Source organism: Oreochromis aureus, linkage group 2 (assembly GCF_013358895.1).
Source record: "Oreochromis aureus strain Israel breed Guangdong linkage group 2, ZZ_aureus, whole genome shotgun sequence".
Classification (NCBI taxonomy): Eukaryota; Metazoa; Chordata; class Actinopteri; order Cichliformes; family Cichlidae; genus Oreochromis; species Oreochromis aureus.
The window spans coordinates 13,937,845-13,957,911 of record NC_052943.1 but is presented as its reverse complement, the minus strand read 5'-3'; the positions used below and the strand labels follow the sequence as shown (position 1 = coordinate 13,957,911).

General features: G+C 40.6%; 1 protein-coding gene across 2 annotated transcripts in view; it reads right to left on the bottom strand.

Moving 5' to 3' along the window:
* Positions 1–19,033, bottom strand: part of LOC116318477 (neuronal acetylcholine receptor subunit alpha-3-like) — a 32,770-nt gene extending 13,737 nt beyond the window's left edge. The window contains exon 1 of one of the 2 annotated variants that reach the window (XM_031737519.2): positions 19,018–19,033. Coding sequence is in view for 1 of the 2 variants with exons in the window: in XM_039618851.1 (XP_039474785.1) it covers positions 9,209–9,266 (58 nt within the window). In the remaining variant the exon portion in view is untranslated. Of the gene's footprint in view, positions 1–9,208; positions 9,444–19,017 lie in introns of those variants that run through there. The other variant, XM_039618851.1, reaches the window with a different exon arrangement.
* Positions 19,034–20,067: the final 1,034 nt, after the last annotated feature.

Sequence of the window (20,067 nt, the reverse complement as noted above, 5' to 3'; positions counted from 1 at the left end):
AACCTTGTTTAAGCCTCTAATTGGCTGAGGGAAAACCAGGGCAATTATAATCAGCCAGTTAATTGGACCTTTTGTTCCAATATATTTTTCCCCTCCCTCCAATGACACATTCACTCCTCTAATTCCCTTTATTTGTTCTGGCACTGAAGATGTTAAGAAGCCTTAGTTTAGAGGAAGTTAATTATAACCTTTGCACTAACATGTCAGTTGATTATACACAGCTTTTACTGCTTGTCCCTGAGAGTCAGCATAAGGATTAAATTTCTGTGCTTGTGAGGGTGCTTCCAAAAGTAACGTCTGTGACTTTTTTATTTTCAACACAACAGTTTTGTAAAGTTCTAATATCTTATACATGGATTATGGCTGCTTCATATCTTTCTGGTTAAGCAAAACACCATTATGGCCAGACTAACGGCTCTGTGTGGCCTCATTTACACTGCAGCCTGACTCAGTTGTTTTGTTTCCTTATTATCGATACCTGTTCTGTAGTACTCTTTTGGGGAAGGGGTTGGAGGAGGTGCCAAGTGAGCTAAGCTAATATTAAAAGGTAATCTAAAAACACTGAGAACCACTGGTCTGGTAAGTGAGGATGGTAAATGATGATCTGGCATCGTGGGGCCAGGATAACCACCTCCAGCTGAACGTCGGCAAGACCAAGGAACTGGTGGTGGAATTCAGAAGGAGTCAGCACAGAGACTACAAGCCTATTATCATCAACGAAGCTCCAGTGGAGTGGGTGCAGAGGCAGAAGGTTCAGCACCATCTGAGCAAGAACAGAAAGACTCAAGAGGAGCTTCTATCCCCAACCCATCCAGGTCCAAAACCACAACATGCACCCCCACCCTCCCACAGCATCCATAAGTGACAGAGACAGGACTTATTCCTAACACATCCCAGACGGATTCTTTTAGACACTTTAACACCCATTTGCACAATGTACATTTTTCAGATTTTCAATTTAAAATTTCCAGATTGTCTATTTTATTTAATTAATTTCATGTACATAATTCACTTACTTACTGCACATAATGTCCTCCTGTATATATTCACTTAATGTATAATGTAATGTTCTCTTTCTTTTTGCTAAGTCGAGGAGCATGTCAGCATACATTTCACTGCGCGTTGTACTCGTCTAACTATGCATGTGAAAAATAAATAATCTTGAATCTCGAACCTGAAATGGAATGGTACTTATAATTTACCTTTCTACTCATTTGAGCACTCAGATTGTTTTCTTACTACAGGTCTCATTCATTCAATCACCTATGGACTGTATTATTTATACATACACTCACATTTCAGATACGCTTCTATTGTTTCAGACGGTTCAAACAAAGGTTTGGCATATACCACTCTACCACTGAAAAAAATGTTCCCATGGGTAAAGAAATTTCTGGTTTAGTATCTTGAATTTTGAATTACTAGCTTGAAATTTCAGGTTAGTAATTCAAAATTTCCACTTGCTTTGTAGTTAAAGTCAGTGAGACAAAATTTTGATTTGGGTCAGCCTGGCTGTCTTTTTGTTTTTTTCAGTCATAGAAACAGGCTATTGGTATGATCATTCAGATATGTGTTTTTTAAAAAGCCAAGTTAATGGTGATAGAAACCACTGGAACCAAGAATAACCTCAAACAAACCAACCCTAATGGTCGTAGCTAGCACTGAAAATAAACCAAGTCCTTTTCCTTTATCAGTTCACCTTACCTCAAGGTTTAGAATGAAGTTACCATAATCACTGTCCTAAGAGAAATCAGCTTGACATTCATGTTTCATTTCACCGGACATGTGCTCATTCCTTCCCCTCACTTTGTGCTGTATCAAAGTGACAAGCCTTTGTATTGCTGCACATGAAGCCAAGTCAAGCTGTCATGCATTTCACCCTTAAAAAGCCACATTGATTTAGAATTAGAAAGCCAAACACTGAGTCTGTCTTTGTCTCTCGTGGCTACAGGAGCCAAAAGCTGCTGGAAGACCCGTGGCCTGTGGGAGGCTCTTTGATCAGGCATGTGCTTAACAGGATGAGCCTGGAAGCCAGTTGTGGACACTCTGAAGGAACTAATTACCCTCCAAAAATACACCACTGTCAGAGTGCATAGAAAACAGATACAAAGAGAGAGACAGTGGCAAGAAGAGATAGGAAAAGTGACAGCAAGTACAAGGAGAGAAGATAGTGTGCCTTTGCTCTCCAGGGTTTTTGATGGCCTGACTTTGACATCCTGAATGACGCACAAGAGAAGCCACAATGATTACGGCACATTCTGACTGTCCCATTAAGTATAAGGTGTTTAATCTAAGTGTGGCTTCATATATGGGGGCTACAGTACGTACACATAACTATGTGTGTTACTATTTATGTTCATTCACCTTTGATTTGACTCATTCTGAAAAGTACAAGATTCTCTTTTTCACTGATGTGTGAAATTTAATTGCCACTTGTCTCCATGCTTTCATCAAAGAAGATGTGGGAGGTTTGGGGCTGCATTCTCCCTGTATAAGATATTTTAAGTGAGCGAAGGTTTAGTTTTTTTGTTTGGTTTTTTTTGGTGGTGTTGTTTAAAAAAAACAGAGAATATATTTCCTGAAATCCTAAGATAATCAAAGAAGTGATCACCCGTTTAAAGAAATCAAAGCAAGTTCTTCACCCTGTTAACATGAAAATGAGCTTCAGGCGTAATCGCTCATTTTATTTTGTGCATTGTGTCAGAGTGGGTGGGAACAGCACCTGGGACACAAAATAATGAACCCAACAGCGAATCGCCCAGAAAAGTAAAAGGTTTGACACTGTTTTGTCATTTAGACTCAGAGAAATGTGATTTTATCCAAAGAAATAATGATTGATGTGACAAGATAAACACCCAAGGATTTAGCAGGCGTATGGGAAGGAAGGAAAACTAGATGGGAGCCCCTTTTAAAGGAGATAAAATACAGTATTTAGCCATTCTATGGAAAAAGTAAATAAAAAAGCTCAAGCCATGTCTTTTCATACGAGTGACACTATGCGCCTAAATGCTTAGGTCTGCCAAGTATTTAATTAAAATGTATCCACATATTTAAAACTGTGCCTTGTTTTAGCAGAGGCTAGAAAATGAAAGTGTGCTGTTGCTGCGACACTCTTAAATTCAGCAATGCAGTCTGGGGACTTAGTCTGCCTGGAGTGGGTGGCTGTGATGGTTCTCACAGCACTGCAGTCACAGCTGCAGGTAGTCAGTGCTACTTATCTCTCTTCCAGAGATGCTGAAGCAGGCCTGTCTATCATGCATGTCAGCAGTATTGACTGAATCAGTACGCAGAAAAAGATTTTGACAAACGCTGCGTCCCAAATCCATGGCAGAAGTTTTTGCAGTGGATTAGCTCAAGTTTGAGTTAAAGTTGTGTCCTCATTTCAAAGTGAGGAGTACAGAAACTGGGGATGGGGGGACTTTGCTAAACTGCTAAAAGTCTTTGATAAATATGTACTTCCAATTCTCATAGTAGGAAAATAATGTCATCATTGGAAATTAAATCCCGGTATTTAAGCATCTAGCTAGCTACAGAAGAGGAGCCACTATAATTTCAAACAATTCAACGAATATAACCAAACACACAAACCGTTTCTGTGCAGTTTGTCACAAAACGTGTCTGTGAGCTACATGTGCACTTGCTGTGTTTCCCAGGAAGAGGGAAAAAACATTAACACTGAGAGATGGAGAAGAAAGAGAGGAAAGGAGAGGAAGATGAAGAATGTTTTCAACAGTAAGCCCTGCTCAGCAAGAGTGAGATTCAGCGTAAATTTAAAGCTTACCTGTCATGTCCAAATTAAATTTGTAGCTTTAAAGTCAGTTATTGAATATATACATGATGTTTTGTTGAGTTTTGAATAATTTGTAGTGATGCACTATGTCGGACTGGTTACATCTAGGGTACTAGTACCATTTTACATCAAGTGTAACAGATATCAATTTATATTTGGGGTGTTTAGGTGCTGATTAGATTCACTCACTGAATTCTATCTTTTATGCTAGCTTTATAGCCTCAAGTAACATATACTTATGTCATTTGGCTAAATCCACAAAAGCACTGAATGCTGCAGTAGCTTTTCATACTTTGTGCACTGTAACTCACCTGGTTGAACAGGCACCTCATATGCTGAATGGTTGCAAGGGCCATGAACACTACCTGTGTATGACTGCTGTTCATTACTCCCTTCTGTCTCTTCATAAATAAAGGTTAAATGGTTATTGGGAAAATGTGTTCCACTGGGGTATGTTAGAAACACAGTTACAAGAAATTCCCCCAGTTGACAGATACTGGTTTCCATTTTGGGTCTAAAAAAGCAAAGTAGAGGGTAGTAGTCCAATCTATTTGGAGAAAACTCTCCACGATTGCTTTAAGCACTGAGTGGGAAGAAAGCAATAAGGTAACTGATACAAGTGGCTCTAATGGCTTGATGGATATAATTATTCTTTTAGAGATTATGGAGAACTGAGGCTGCAGGAGCATCTCAGTGTGCAACTACTGCATCACAATATTAAGAGTCATGCTGTACAGATCACTCTGCTGCCGCTCAAAAGACCAAAAAAAGGCAAAACATCCTCTTTCGTCAGTAGCTGCTCCAGCTGGATGACACCAGCTCCAGTTATTTGGGATTTTCTCATACAGACCAGGTAAATTCCCAGGATCCATCCAAAGAAAGGAACTTTGAAGTAATGCTGGGCTTCACTGTTGTTACTGGCCGCAAGTTAAACCACTGCAGCAGGAGACCCGGGAACAGCACATGCTTTTGTTGCAGAAGTTATTTTTTATCCTCAATCATGTGGATAAGTTTGAAATCATCACTCAGAAAAAAGGAAAAAACTTAACCTGGAAATCAGTGTTGATGATCCCGGCCTCATTTCACAAAAGTCTAAGGGAAAATTTAAGAGCAGATGAAGGTTTCAAAGAAGGATAGATTCAAGTATATGGCTGGAGAAAAATAAAAGCATCGTCAGTCTAAGAAACAGACTTGGGATGGAAAAAACATTAATATTTGGACCTTAAGATTAAAGATGGATCAAAAGGTATTACAGATGACATTCTTTAAAGCTGTTAATCCTGCTTCTGTTCTTCAGCGCTTGTAATCTTATGTTCCTTGAGATTATGGAAAAACACAAAAATAAATACAATATAATAAGAGAAACAGAGGCCACTCACTAGAAAATGGTGAGTGGTTAGAAGGAGGACTGGGGCACAAAATGTGCTCATCTTCCATCTGGGGCATCTCGGACAACCTCCCCAGCACTTTTATTCTCACCTTCTATCTTTCCATCATGAAGTGTGACTCAATTCATTGCCAGCTCAGAAGACCAGGATGTCCCAGAGGAATCAGACAGCAGGGCTGTTTGGAGGAGGGTGTGTGTGTGTGTGTGTGTGTGTGTGTCCATAGGGGGCGTAATAAGGGTGTCTACACAGCATGTGTAGGAGCGAAATAACTCAAGTTCGGTGGCAATATTCACATGACAATCGTATTAAGAGGATACCACACAGCCCTTAAGCCACATACTTACACACACATGCACACTGATTGCCTGTCAGATTTTAATGCAACTATATTGCTTCTGGGAGGGAAACCGGAGAGCAGCTCTGTATTTCCAAGGGAATCTCAGATGAGCATTTAAGTCTGCGAGAGGAGCAAATACGCTTGATGATGCTGCGATGCAAAGCAGACAACTTCATATAAGCAGACTTAGATAAGTGCTACAGAGTACAGTGGCTTAATATAAACCATTTCTAATGCCTCAGATGGGGGAAAAAAACTCTGATTGTTGCCATGCCACACTTTTGAATAACTAGTTTTCTGGCTCTCTTGGGCAGAACTGGTTTGAACGCAGATCCTCTACGCTGTCAACTCACAGAGTAACCTATTAAAAAGCACAGTACAGTGAGATGAAGGGTCAAGCCTGAAACATAATGCGGAGCGGGTCAGTATAATGCGAGCGTGGCTGGACATCTCTCTCAGCAATTTGTGGAGATGGTGCAGGAGAGATGCTGAAGGGAAATGCATCACGCGGTTTCACTCACCCTTATCACTCAGTCTCCAAGGTATAGCAGCCCATCCTGTTCTAAAATATGCTGATGTGCACCACAATCGATATTCCACAGGCAGTGACTTTATTTTGAATGTCATAACTCCAACTAAATCCCCATGCCGTACAGATTTCTCATTCCTTACCTCCAAGCGACTTCAACAAGATTTTATTTCTGACTAAAATACCCCAATCCCATGAACGGCAGGATCAGCTTTCCCTCTGTTATGAGGGCCGATCCTGGATGGCAGGAAACAATGCCTTCTGTAGCTCACTAATCGGACCCCCACTGGGAGTGTTTGTACAATCTGTGTGTGTTTTTAGGCACTTATCTGCATGCACAGCTTCTGTTCATACCCATAGAAAAGACCACAGAGTCGGTGAAGGATTGGGGAGGAGAGGGGAGCTGGAGGACAAAGTAGGGGGATAGAAAAGGTGAGGCCAAAACCCTCCTGGTTTTCAAGGTAACCGCCTCACAACTAGTAACAATATAAAGTGGATTTCCTCTCACTAGAGCAAAATGTGCTCTGATATGAGAGCACTGACACTGTCATCCTTTTAAGGCACTGTTTCCTTTTGAAATTCATTCAGTTCAAGGGCAAAGCAGCGAGGCTGCTGGCTGTAGCAAATCTCTCCAGCTGAAGGGAATGACAGGACAGAGGGAGGCATGAAAAGAGAGAATTGAGGGACTTTATGTGTCTTACAGAAACACATCCCTTCTCCTTAACTGTGAGTCTGTGTTAGGTTACAGGATGTGTAAAGACAGTGTCTTTGACAGGATGACAGTACAAAGGCACTTAGTGCAGATCCCCAGGGAGGACTCCAGGTGCCACATGTGGAGCAAACTCCCCACCACACTCAGGACTTTGAAATGAAAAAAACAACAATTTAATTACTCCTCCTCCTAGTGTCTGTAGGAAGGATGCATGTTCAGCAGGCCATTCCCAGGAAAACAATTGGGATATCTGGAATACCCCAAGGAATATTTGTGTGTTTATCATGAGAAATGACTTCTATTAAGGCTGGAGGCGACCAGCAGAAAAAATAAAAACCTATTATGTGCATATCATTAACTACCTAAGATCTGAGTGTGAATTTCTGTCCTCTAACCAACCAGCCAAATGTTGCCTAACTGAAAAAGCTAGCTGGCGAAATAGTCCCAGCTAGCTTTAGTTAAGGCTAAAACAAAATGTATTTACCATTTTATATTTCAGTATTTAAAAATATTCACTCAAAAAGTTGCTTCTCAGTTTAGTTTGATAGTCAATATAAAATCTAATTAAATTAGCCATTAAAACTTTAACTCCAACTAAACTACTAATAGTCATAAATATTATAGATCCTTTAATATTAGCCACTGGTTTCTGAAGTCACATTTTAATAGTCATACATTCCAAACAAAGTGGGAATTTGTGAGTTCCCAGCTGGAACGTTTTACTGGAATGGATTTCCAAATCGAAAAGTCGAAAGATCCCCACCAAACCCAACTTAACCAAGATGGCGGCACAGCACATAAACATTATTCAAACTGTAAAACTTGTTATCTGTGCTGCCACTGTTGTGTAAAAATGTATAACCGAAAGTGTGTGACCGAGCCCATAAACTCAGCAGGAAAGTAGCGGCTTCAAACTTTAACAAAATTGATGCAATCGGATAAACACAGAAATAACTGCAGCACCACAGATATCGCCATCTGGTGGCCTTCAGATAGAGTGAAGCTTTCATTTTTAAGGTCTTTCCCACTGGCTTTGTTTTTCCAGTCTGGAAACTAAATATATACCACTAAACATATGATTGTGATTTTTGTGTAAAGTGAAAAAAATTACCACTTAAGTATGAAATGAAGGCATTGCAGCTTTTTTTTATCATTTATTTTATCCCACACACACATCCCCATTAAAGGTGTTCCCATTGGTGAAGACACTCTCTGAAGAAGCGTGTCTATATTTGTGAAAGTGAATGGGAGAAAACTTAAAATAACCATCAAGTTACATGGGAATACGACACAAAGCTTCCTCTTTAGAGCATTTATCTACTCTTTGTTTTTTCTCTGGTTCCCCAAGGAGCTACTCAAAGACCCCACTATTTTAAAGCACACAGGAGACTGACAGCCTTACACAACCCAAAGGCAGAAGCAAATAGAAAATGTGTGCACAGGTGATTTTAAATACAAGAAAATAAAGAAATGGGTCACACACAGAGAAAAGCAAAGTGCAGACTAACTGGTAGTTTGATTATTATTAAAGCATAAGGAAAAATTGAGTTTTGTTGGGCAATTCTAGTCAATTTTTTAAGTACCAAGGTTACTTATAATAATTACCCCAGGCAACCATCTGCTTGCCTGTTCAGTGTTGTGGTGCTAGTCTGAATCAAGCCCTTCACACCTTGAGAAACCGGGGATGAAATCTGAACGGACACTTACCTAGCAGTTTGTCACCCCCATGTTGCGTCACTTTTGGCACTGATGGTCAATGTGAGCTACATGCTGACATGTTAAGCTCTAAATCATCAACCTTATATAAAAAGTAACCAAACCCGATGTGTAGACTAAAATCTAACAATTATACAGTGCGCTTACATCCCACTGTTTTGACTCTCTGCAACATAACAGTGACTCCACAAGTTTGAAAAGCACAGGATATTATATTTCACAGGCACGTGGGATTTGTTATTGGTTGCGCACAATTTCCCATGGACAAATGTTGTGCCCTGTGTCGTGAAGTAGTGTGAAACAAGTGCGTTAAACGCAAAAAAGAACAAAGCACAACGGTCTTGTTTTGTAAGATGTGCGCTACTGGTCGCCAGAGGAATTTGAGAAGAATATGGCTGTTCACTGTTTCGTGAACAGCCATTTCAGCGATTTGACAACATCAGCGTGCGTGCGTGTCCAAATACAAATTAACTGGGTTGATAAACTGAGGTAAAGTTTAGGTTGCTCTGCCTGGGTAAGATTTATCCTGACTGGCTTTAATGGATCGTCCTCTCTGGACTGAAAAGAGAAGCAGTTTCTTTTCACTGAGAAGCGCACAAAGGAGTCAACTCGAGGTCAGTTTGGCAGCCAAAAATATTTAAAACTGACATGACGAGTAAGGAAAACACAGAAAGTGATGGTTTAAAAGTGCTGAGTAAAAGGCACTTTCAGCGATCCACGGAGCGCCGTGTCCTACCTTGCGCTGCGAGGATCACCGCCAGGAGGATGTTTGTTAGTTTCCCGGAGAGATTCATGGAGACATCGGCGCTTGGCGAGTTTTTTTGGATATAAATAGCGATGCTGAACAATGAATTCTCGTAATAATCTGCTGCAGATGTCTGTGAAGCCTCAAGATTAGAGCATCTTTTTCCTTTGCGCTCCCGAACGCGGAGAGGTTGGTGCGCTCTGCCGACATGGACAACTTCTGTACGTCCCGCCTCCCCCCTGCCTCCCCCGGCCCTGCGTCCCACACGCTTGCGCGCACACACAAACACGCACACCTAAGGGCCAAACCTTGCGATCTGACTCAGAGTGACTCAGAGGTGATAGGTCTGGAATAATTAAATGGTTTCGAATATGGCTCTAGGAGCGTAAGGGTCGTACAAAAAAAACCATTCATATTAAATAAAAACTCTCCTGTTCAGTGTTTGACGCAGGTTTTTGTGAAAATTAGCAACATTTCTTAAAAAAAATCAACAACTCAAATATCCCTACCTCAAAGAATTATCCCCTCAAAGAAAGATGCAGCACTCACCTACACGCACTAAAGAGCCCACATTTTCAGCACTGAGCTGTAAATGACCTATTTAGTCACTTAATTGATTTTGCAAGCATAACAATGTTCAGGCAGCTTAAAGCATTAGCGGCTCAATAATAGAGTATTGAAGGCTGCAGAGTCTGCCCGATTCATATAATGCAAAGCCATTAACGCACAGCAGCACTGCATGGAATTGCACTGAAATTATTCTGGAGCACCCAAGACCTATGATTGACTTCTGCCTGGTCCAAAGGAATGATGGAGTGGTTGGTTTTGGTTGCCTGTAAGTGAAATTAGGGTTCATTTACTTCCTGAAACATCTGTAATTTGTATTTTAGTTTAGGGAATAAACTCTTTCAGGTCCAGCTCTTAATATAATATAACATAACATAACATAACATAACATGCATAAAATCTACATCCATAGTTGGAGGTTTTCTTCTTTTCTACAAATTTTTATAAAATTATCAATCTTTTTTTTAACCCTGTTTATGAGACACCTAAATACCAGGATGGTCACAACAGACTTTTGCCTTATTTGTCCTTTAATATCTTATGTAACTGTGTTCACATGTGCATGCATGTATTGAATATTCAACAGCATAAAATGTGCTTGTATCTGTTTGCCGTTGACATATGTGATTAAAATATTAGGAACTGCTACTGTATTTGCTTTTTGCCAAGATTAGTTTCCCAGGGAACAGTGCAATTATGTGACTGCATAAGAAGATCAGGTAGTTTATTGTGTTTCCCTGTATATTTGCAACTATGCTTTCCTTGTCCCGACCAAATCACAACTAATGTATCAGTTTAATGTAAAAGTGGGGCCGGTAACTCTGATACAGTATGTGATGTTAATTGTTAAACTGCAAAGTACCTTGTATGTTCGAAGTTGGCAGGTAAGAGGCCAAGAGGCTAAAGACAAGTGCAGTGGCCTCAATTTTAAGCTCAATTAGGTTGTCCATTGATGAGTGAAGTCAAGCGAGGCTGTTGTTGGGGCTTGCCTGGGGAAAGCTTCAATTACTAAGTGCCTAAAATGGGTCAATGGAAGACCCTAAAAGAATAAGAAAGAAAGGCTTTGTTAGAGAGAGAGAGAGACAGAGGCAGTGTGACTGGTAAAGTTAAAGAGATATGGACAACTAATATGCAGTCAGATCAGCTGACCATGAAATGTTATAAAGCTCCAAAATAGATGGGATGTAGTGAGGGAGTGTCGCTGAGGAAGAGAAGAGAAGATTTTTCTAATTTCGCAAGATGTAAAGAAAAGCTGAGCAGTCTCCACCCTTCGCCTGAGACTGGAGAGAAACAGGAGAGCTTTCTTTTTTTCTTCATTCACTTTAATTTTGTCTTTTTCAGATTTAACTTTTGATTATTAACAAATTTTTCTGTCTTTTTTCCTGTTGCAGATTCTTCTTTTTTTCTTTTCTTTGTTTTTATCCAACAGCTTAAAAACAGCGAGTTGTTTCCTGGAGACATTCTACAGGCAAGATGCTGGACAAAAAACAAATACTTGCAGGTATTTTCCAGAGCTGATCTCTAAAGGCATAATACCAACCTGTGACCTTTGTCATTTATTGGTTAATGTAAGTTTTAAATGATTTAGGTTTACAGAAAGGATATCTAATGAAATCCCATTTCATTGGAAGCATGTGATAAAAATGTTGGCTGATAATTTTCTAGCCTCATATGGGAAATTAAATATTAAATTTTGTCAGATTTTAATATTTTGTAACATCGTTTCAATAAGGCTCCAATTATTACAACAACCTTTCCAAGGTTAAGAAAACAGTGTAATATATACAGCTATGTAATAACTGCATTATAATACAGTATATTAGACTTCAGCACACATTATAAGTGATATAACATAAAGTCAGACTACATAGAAGCCATTACACAATGTAAGATTTTAAAAAAAAATTTTAATCAGCAATCATTTCAAATTGTTATATGAAGGAAAGTTTTTGCCTGCATTTGGTAGAGCAGGTGAGTGCGTGTATTAGAGCACCCATACTGTATAAATACTAATGCAAGACTACACGGCAGATTATAACACACCCACATAAACCCAGCAGAGTGAGAAAGTCAGGTGGAGAAAAGGGAAGTAAAATGGGATTAGTTCATAGACGCGGAGCATCTGCACGGAGGCAGGAATTAGTCAGGTGCACGACAGGAGTGCATTGCTCTGTAGTGTCAAAATCAGTCAGCTGGTGTCTGCAAACCACCCTAAACCTAAGTGACATCCCAGTCACTGTTTACTCTCTAAAAGAGCACCGAACAGGGGAAACATTGTCGTCCTACAGCTTTTAGTCACGTTGTGCCTCGTCTATGTTTGTGAAAGGAAAGAAAACACAGAACAACAGATGTGTCTTTATAGACAGAAACACTGTAATTTTCTTAAATAGAAATGGTTCTGCGTGTGCAAAATAAAATTCAATGCACCACTACACTAAACTAAACAGAACAAGAATGGGAAAAAAAATCAAATGTCTTTGCAAATAAGTGAGGCACCTACTGCGAGTCTGCAAGTGTTGCGAAGTCCAAGCATTTGCATTCAGCCGAAAGGAAAAGGGCAAGAGTAGTTACCGTGTGTGTCAGACAGCACTGTCCTGGCTCATCCACATCAACCTCATACACGTTTTCTTTCTCCTGGGCTGAATCTGTTTTTGCTGTTTGCCACACTCATCTGTGGTTTTTACTTTACATCCCTCAGCCTTCATTTTTTCCTTCTTTCCTCTCCCCAGCTTCATTTTTGAATATTTCACCCCATTAGTCATAAAGGAAGCTTTTTCTTTATACCTTTTAGACAGTTGACACTTTGATTTGCCAGACAGAGGTGGAACTAATAATATTACCAATTACCGCACTGCATTAATTGCCGGAGCAGAGCTATCAATGCAGTTAGTTCCACCATTTTTCCTGCTATAACTAGCCAAAATGCTGGATATAAATAGAACAATTTAAACGGGGGTAGCAGTGGCTCAGGACGTAAGTCATTTCCTCCAGGTTATTTACTAGGTTTTTCATCTGCTATTTGAAAGGTTGGTGGTTCGATCCCTGGCTGGTCTAGACTGTACAATAAATATTCTTAGCAAGATACTAGCTAAAAGATGCATCCATCAGAGTGACTGTTAGACAGAATTCACTTAAGCATAGAAAAAAGTGCTTGTATGCATGGTGTGAATGGGCATATTGTATAAAGTGCTTTGGGTGCTCAGGTAGGGTAGGGAAGAAAAGTGCAATATAAGAACCAATCTATTTACCATATATCAAAAATAAATATAAAAGACAGTTCGAGACATGGAAAATCTGTTAGGAGAGATCAAATCTGAGGGACATAAAAGAGAAAAGAAGAAAGTACAAGTAGGTTTAGTCTTTCCATGCCTAATTAAGTGTATTCTAAGTGCTTGTCTTGTCCCCTCAGCTGGCAGCTGTCTCACCTCATTGTTTGTCAGTCACACTGACGGGACGTCTACGTATGAACAACCTTAGTCTGACGTTACTGCAAGTCTGATCCTTAGCTTGTATTATTGATCAAGTTGTGTCTGTGGCCAATTTAGGATCAACTTGGATTACAGCTGACCTCTGCTCAATCATACCGTAAGGATATTTAAAGCGGCACCAGTAACTATGCGATGCAGATTTGATCCCTGTTACATTTACTTGACCTTTAACTTTAACTTTTAGCTCAGTTTTAATTTTTCGCCGTAAATCTTCATTACTTTTCTTTTCTTGTCTCACAGCTCTGCTCGTCACCACAAGCCTTCCACCAAACTGCACTAAACATACAAAATAAACAAAGTTATCAGCTTTGAAATGACCCGATGAGGTCATTTTGTGGAGGTCATGTTAACTCACGTTAGGTCATGTTGGGGAATAGAAAGATTTTGGTCTATTATAATTCTGAAAATGTGTCTTATATTTAACATTTAACCCAAACCCTTTTCATTAGCATTCACCAAAAGAAACAAGTGGGATTTCAATTCTAATCATAGAGATATGATTTATGAAAAAGAATCTCAAATTTCCTATTCCCATCCTTGCCCTTTAACCTAATCTAAAAAGCCTTCTTTCCTATAATCCCCATCTTCCACCACTCCACCCTCCGATATTCCCATTTTAAAAGCTCTCAGCATCCCCTTTCCTCCCACAGCTTGTCCCGATCTGCCAGTCACGCTACACTTGGTGACCCCACTCAGCCCTCCGAGCATGCACGTCCTCAACCCCAGCCCTCCGCTTTGCCACTGCTGTCGCTCCTCCCTTCTTCTGCTCCAAACCCATTAATGCCACAAAGTCCATTTCTTATTTCTCGTTCATGCAGTGTCCACTGTAGGCAGTCTGCTAGGCCATGCTGTGGTCTGTTCCAGCCAAGAGCAACTAATTAAAGTCCTTTCACTGCTCAAATCACAGTTATCTGATTAAAGCCCTTTGCTGCTAATTAAACTGCCATTTCTCTCTGCCATGCTTTTCCCACAGACTCTTCCTCCCTCCCTCTCTTTCTTGGTTCTCTCACAAAACATACAAATCTACAAAACCTTGTGCTCAGATATTGGTCATGTTATACTTCATGTTTCATCGCCTCTTCCCGTCTCGTTCTCTGAATGACCAGCAGTGTCATTTTCAGTTAAACAGCTGCAGCCCGAGGGGTTAAAGTGAGCCACGCAAAGCTTACTCATTATCTGACTCACTCATCTTTGTCCTGAGATGAAATCCAAACAGTTTTCAGCGTCTCTTTTAGCTGTCACAGATGATCATAGCTGCGAGTGATATTTAATCAGTTTGAAATGTGGGAGGAACTTTTTAAATTAATACTCTAATACACTTTACAGTCCTTCTCATTGGCCTCGAGGCAACTATAACTATAACAAATCAGCCATCTCAGCCTTTTGTTATTCTGCTGCTTATCAGAGTAAAGATATTTCGTATGTATCTGTGCGGGAGTATAAAGTATATGATGTAGATTAGGTTTTGTTCAGCTTTTTTCGTTGTTTTTGCTTTTGTTGCTTTGAAACATTTTTTTAAATCACACCTGAGTGCTTTTACTGTTTCTGGGGAAGACACTTAACACTGCAGTATCTCTTGTAGCCACTAGTGAGCAGCAGTAGGCACTCGGTTCTGTCAGCCGGCAGCAGACTCGAGGAGATATTTATTTCCCTGGCCGGGACATTACAGAGCAACCCCTGAGCCAAGATGAAAGCCCTCTAAAGTGTTTAGACCACATCTCTGTGTCCGTCCCTCATCCCTGAGGCTCAGCAGCTCAGAGGAGAGGATCGATGGCTCCCCTGACTTAACTGCACGGCAGCTACACATTCTGTAATGCAGTAAAGTAGTTCATAAATATCGACCACAGAGCTGAAATGGCAGGTATAAATCCTGAAGGAAGGCCTTGTGGAGGATAATGGGGGAGATGGAGGGCAACGACCAACTACAGGAAACAGATCAAACTGCTGACACTCACCCTGCCATTCACACACACATAGTCCTACCAACAAGATTTCAACACAATATTCGTGTGCGTGTTTGCAGTGAAGAATTAATGCTTATTGATCTCTGACCACTACAGCATGAAACAGTTTCTAATGTCACCTCCTTTGTCCGTCTAACAGACTGCAAAAGTCCAGTGTTTCTCATTTATGACTGACCTCTCTGATGTCTGTCATCCTCCTTCATACCCTTCCCCCTCTCCTCTCTGCCTCCAGCCGTCCAGTTTGATCTCTTTGGTCACACTTCACAATCACACCTGGAAACCTTAACAACAGGATTTCTGAAGGAAAGACCTGTATGCAGTGGTGCCACCTCTGAAGGGACACAGACACACACATGCACACCTTTATAGTATCTAAGAGGTAGCTAGGCAGGTCGCTGACTGTGCAGTATAAATGACTGAGGGTTTTGTGGCTATAATACTTGTGCTGCTGAAATCTGCGGAAAAACCTACTTTCTTTTTTGCTTGTCTGCAGTCAATAAAGTTGCCAGCCTATACAATTTAGCCACAGCAAAAGAATTGCCAGGTGAGGCAGCAACCTTGGTCGATTTAAGATAAGCTTGAAATTGATTTCACTTGGATGGCTCTTTGCTTTAATCTTTGCTAAGCTTAAGCTTTGTCTCAGATTTGTTTTCTTGTTGTGCTCCTTGTGCTGCAGAGGAAAGGATCAGTAAATCCAGAATGTGGGTAATTGGATGTAAATATGGCAGAACAAAGACAAACACAAGAGCATGAAAAGATGACAAACACTGCAAGGTCATATGTTCAACAGCAGCAAAGCAATAATCAAACTAAAACCAAAATGTAACGTGACTGTCTGACTCTGCAGCTCTTCAAACCACGAACAGCACCTCTCCATCCCTCTCCAAAATCACGTGGCTCCGCTCTTATTGGAAACTGATGCAGATGTCAAGTATCTAATTTATGTGTCAGCGGAGGGAAGATGGGGTACAAAAAGGAGCTGTAATTGCTGAACCCAGTTGCAATTCAGTGGCTGTCACTACATCTCTGGGCTTATGTCAAAGTCATGTGTGTGTGTCGTGCAGTGTCTTGTGTGGACACTTTTTAGTTCTAAGCTATCACCATGTATTTTTTTAGGGTTTTGTCTGGTCCTTCAAAGAGGTGTGTGATGTGACAACCTGGTTTTGGAGCTGAAGATTCAGTCAGGCGTAAGTTTTAAGTTCAAATGTTTAAACAGTCAGAATGTGAGGACTCAACCGTCTTGGTTTATTTGAAAAGAACCAGTTAAAGTGTTTGGGGGATCTGACCAGGATGCCTCCTGGGTGAGGTGCTTCAGGCATGTCCTACACTGGTGAGGCCCCAGGCCTGACACAGGACATGCTGGAGGGATTTCATTTCTCAGCTTGCTTGGGAATGACTCTGCGTCTCCCTGGAAAAGGAGGAAGAGGAGCTGGCCGTCTGGGCATCTCTGCTTATACTGATCTCCCCACGACCTGAACACAGAACAGCGGCAGAAAATGGACTGATGTATGTGTGGTTGAGCTGGGTTTATTTGCTAGGTCAAATGGGATTTAGGGAAATAGCACTTGGGGGTAACTTGTCAGGAAATACAACCCTAATTCCCCCAAAACTTGGGATGCCGCATAAAATGTAGATAAAAACACAATAAAACATAAAAAACCCAACACTGAAAATGTTTAAAATGACACAAAAAGTACTTTTTTTTTAAATAATCTTCTTTTAACAACAGTCTGTGAACATCTGGGATCTCAGGAGACCAGCTGTTGGAATTTTAGAAGAGAAATGTTGTCCCATTCTTGTCTGATAAAAGCTGCACAGTCCTAGGTCTTCTTCGTTGTGGTTTCATTTCATGATATACCAAATGATTGTTGGTGAAAGATCTAGACTGCAGGCAGGCCAGTTCAGCACCTGGACTCTTTTAATATCAAACACTGATGTTATGTAATAAATGTGGTCTGTGTGTGTGTGGCTCATATATAACATTTGCAAGAAAATTACAGTGGCTCGCTCAGTAGTACGTTTGCTGTACGCACCAGCTTGTTTGTGTTTTTGGTTTGGAAGAACAAATAAAAAATGTTAATAATAAATATGTTGGAGGTTCTGTTTTCCAAGCTCGGATTGTTACTGGAAATTATATAATAATAGAATAACAGTAAATAATGACCAAACTTTGACTCTGATTGTGTGAAATGTGATTATCTGTAACATGTACCCAAATATTTGCCTCTCTCAGATACTTTAAAACCCAAATAAGTAGCTGCTTTGTGATAAAGCATCATAATACAGACTTTCCAGATTTGTGACTGTGTGTATGTCTGTATTCATTCACCAGCTGTGTCTCTTCAGCAGTCATACAGCCTCGCTGCCATCTTAAGCTAACAGAAGGTGAAGTTGCAAGGCCTGAGGATACAAGACTGCCTAATGAATCTGCAGTCAGCTGACTAATTTTTAGCACTGACCCAGGACACATAGATCGCACACACTCCCGAAACTCCTGCTCAAAATTCTTTTTTTTTTCTTTTGTACTTTCAGGTGAAATAATCTGCAACTATATAAGCAACAAATAAAGAAGGAAGACAGAGAATGAGAATAAAAATGTCCCAGATAGAGATTAACGCAGAAACTAAGGCATGTGAAAAAAACACAGGCTAGAGTGAATAGTGTAGATGGGATTCATGAGGCCTGCTTGTTGCTTTCATTACCCTTTATTGATTCATTTAGCAAGACATCAGGTCCCAACACAGCCCCTTACTGTTAGACAAAACTCAGCAGGTCACGTAACATGACTGTCTACTGGGAAAAAACACAGAAAGCATGTTTTCATTCAGCCATCTACCGACAAATGAAATATGAAACAAATCAATCAAGCTGGATTAGATCAGTAAACCCTTTTTTTCCCAAGCTGACATTGGCAGCAGTGACCGACGAGTGCATTAGGAAGGTGAAATGTTATATAATACCTCTCAGAAATAACAGGATATGATTTCAAGTAATTCATCTGAGAACAGACTGTAAAGCATACAATATGATGGCAGATAATGAAAGTGAAGCGACAGGCTGTTTGGTCATTTCATCCACGTCAGTGTGTATAAAATACTGTACAATATTATTGCTGCTGGTTTTTTGGTGATGGATGCTGACGAGCCCTGCTTTTGACCAGCGTGCTGTACTTTTAAAATAAGCAAGGTGAGCAGCAACAGCTTCACAGTCATTGGTTTGGAGAATTTTTAGCACTATTTACCCGCCTTTATTTCAAACAAAGACGCTCATAGATTTGATCAGTTTATCAAGTCAGCCTATAATCTGCACAGTGAGCTGTGTGAGTGTAAACAAAAAGGCTGGGCGCCTCCCTCATACACATCTATCGTCAGTGTTGGGAAGGTTACTTTTAAAATGTATTCCACTACAGAATACTGAATACATGCCCCAAAATGTATTCTGTAACGTATTCCGTTACGTTACTCAATGAGAGTAACGTATTCTGAATACTTTGGAATACTTAATATATTATCATGCTGTTTACAACTACATGAATGTCCTATTGCTGTGATTTATTACTGTTACTGAAGGTCCGCGGCTTCAAACGTAGTAAAGGGACCTCTGGCTAATACGTCGGGTTCGTGTCGGGCTGGTAGCCGAAAACTAGCTTTACTTTGTTGTCTGGGTCAACTTTGCTTGCGGGAGACAGAGAGAGGCGTTGAAAGGCTTCTCCAACGGAACTTATTTTTTCCGGAGGAAAACACGAACACGGTGTACAGTTGAGTCTTAATAGCTTACTTACAAATGGGCTCCTCAGGCACTCTTCTTGGCTGCTGTGGTTATTATTATATTTACATGCTTCCAGCTCCCGTTTTTGCTCCGTGACAGCTCGGACTTTTCCTTTCTCTCCCTCCCTCGCTCACAGACACATAACGGGTATGGTAGTCCATTCTCCCTGCAGCACGGACTACACTGCCCATCAGGCTACATGCTTTAGAGCTATGCCTGTAGCATTCTGCCTTTAGCTTAGCACAACAACAACAACAAAAAGCGCCTCTCACCCAGGAAACACGCAGAGAGAGCGCGTCACCCTGTAACCATGGCAACCGTAACGCTGCCGCCTGGAACAACAGAACGTAGCTGTCAAACAAACCCAAACAATCCTGACCCGCGACAATATGAAACAGGGAAGTACCGCCGTGTATTCCATTTATTTCAACAAAGTAACTGTATTCTGAATACCACCTTTTTAAACGGTAACTGGAACGGAATACAGTTACTCATATTTTGTATTCTGAATACGTAACGGCGGTACATGTATTCCGTTACTCCCCAACACTGTCTATCGTTGTTATTTAAGCAGTCCAGCAGTCAGCTGTTTTGTGTCGGCTGTATATTGGTATTGGCAAAAGGACACAAGGGGAGTGAGCATCTTCTGGGTGTCTTCACAAAGCAGATTCATCTTTTGCTCTTGAGGCCTGCGTGAGCAGTGTAAAGTCCACATCTGCAAAATCAGCCGGTTTGTGAGATTTTGTTTCTCTTTGGGTTCTGTCACTCTTCAAGTTAACAAAAATAATTCAACACAAAGCATCTGTACTGGTTTGTGTGCATGCTAGTCCCAGTTATGTCCTGACACAGCCACTGGAATTATTTCTTGATTTGGACGCAGAGACACGGACAGAAATAAAGGGGGTGGAATATAAGTCCTGAGTTGTTGTTTGTGTAACGCTTACGAACAATGATAAGGGTACCTTCAGTCTTGGTGTTTCCTGTAAAGATGTGGGTTTTCAAATATGCTACATTTCAGTCCTGTAAGAAAGATATTGACCCCAAAGTGATCAGATCAGGCTTA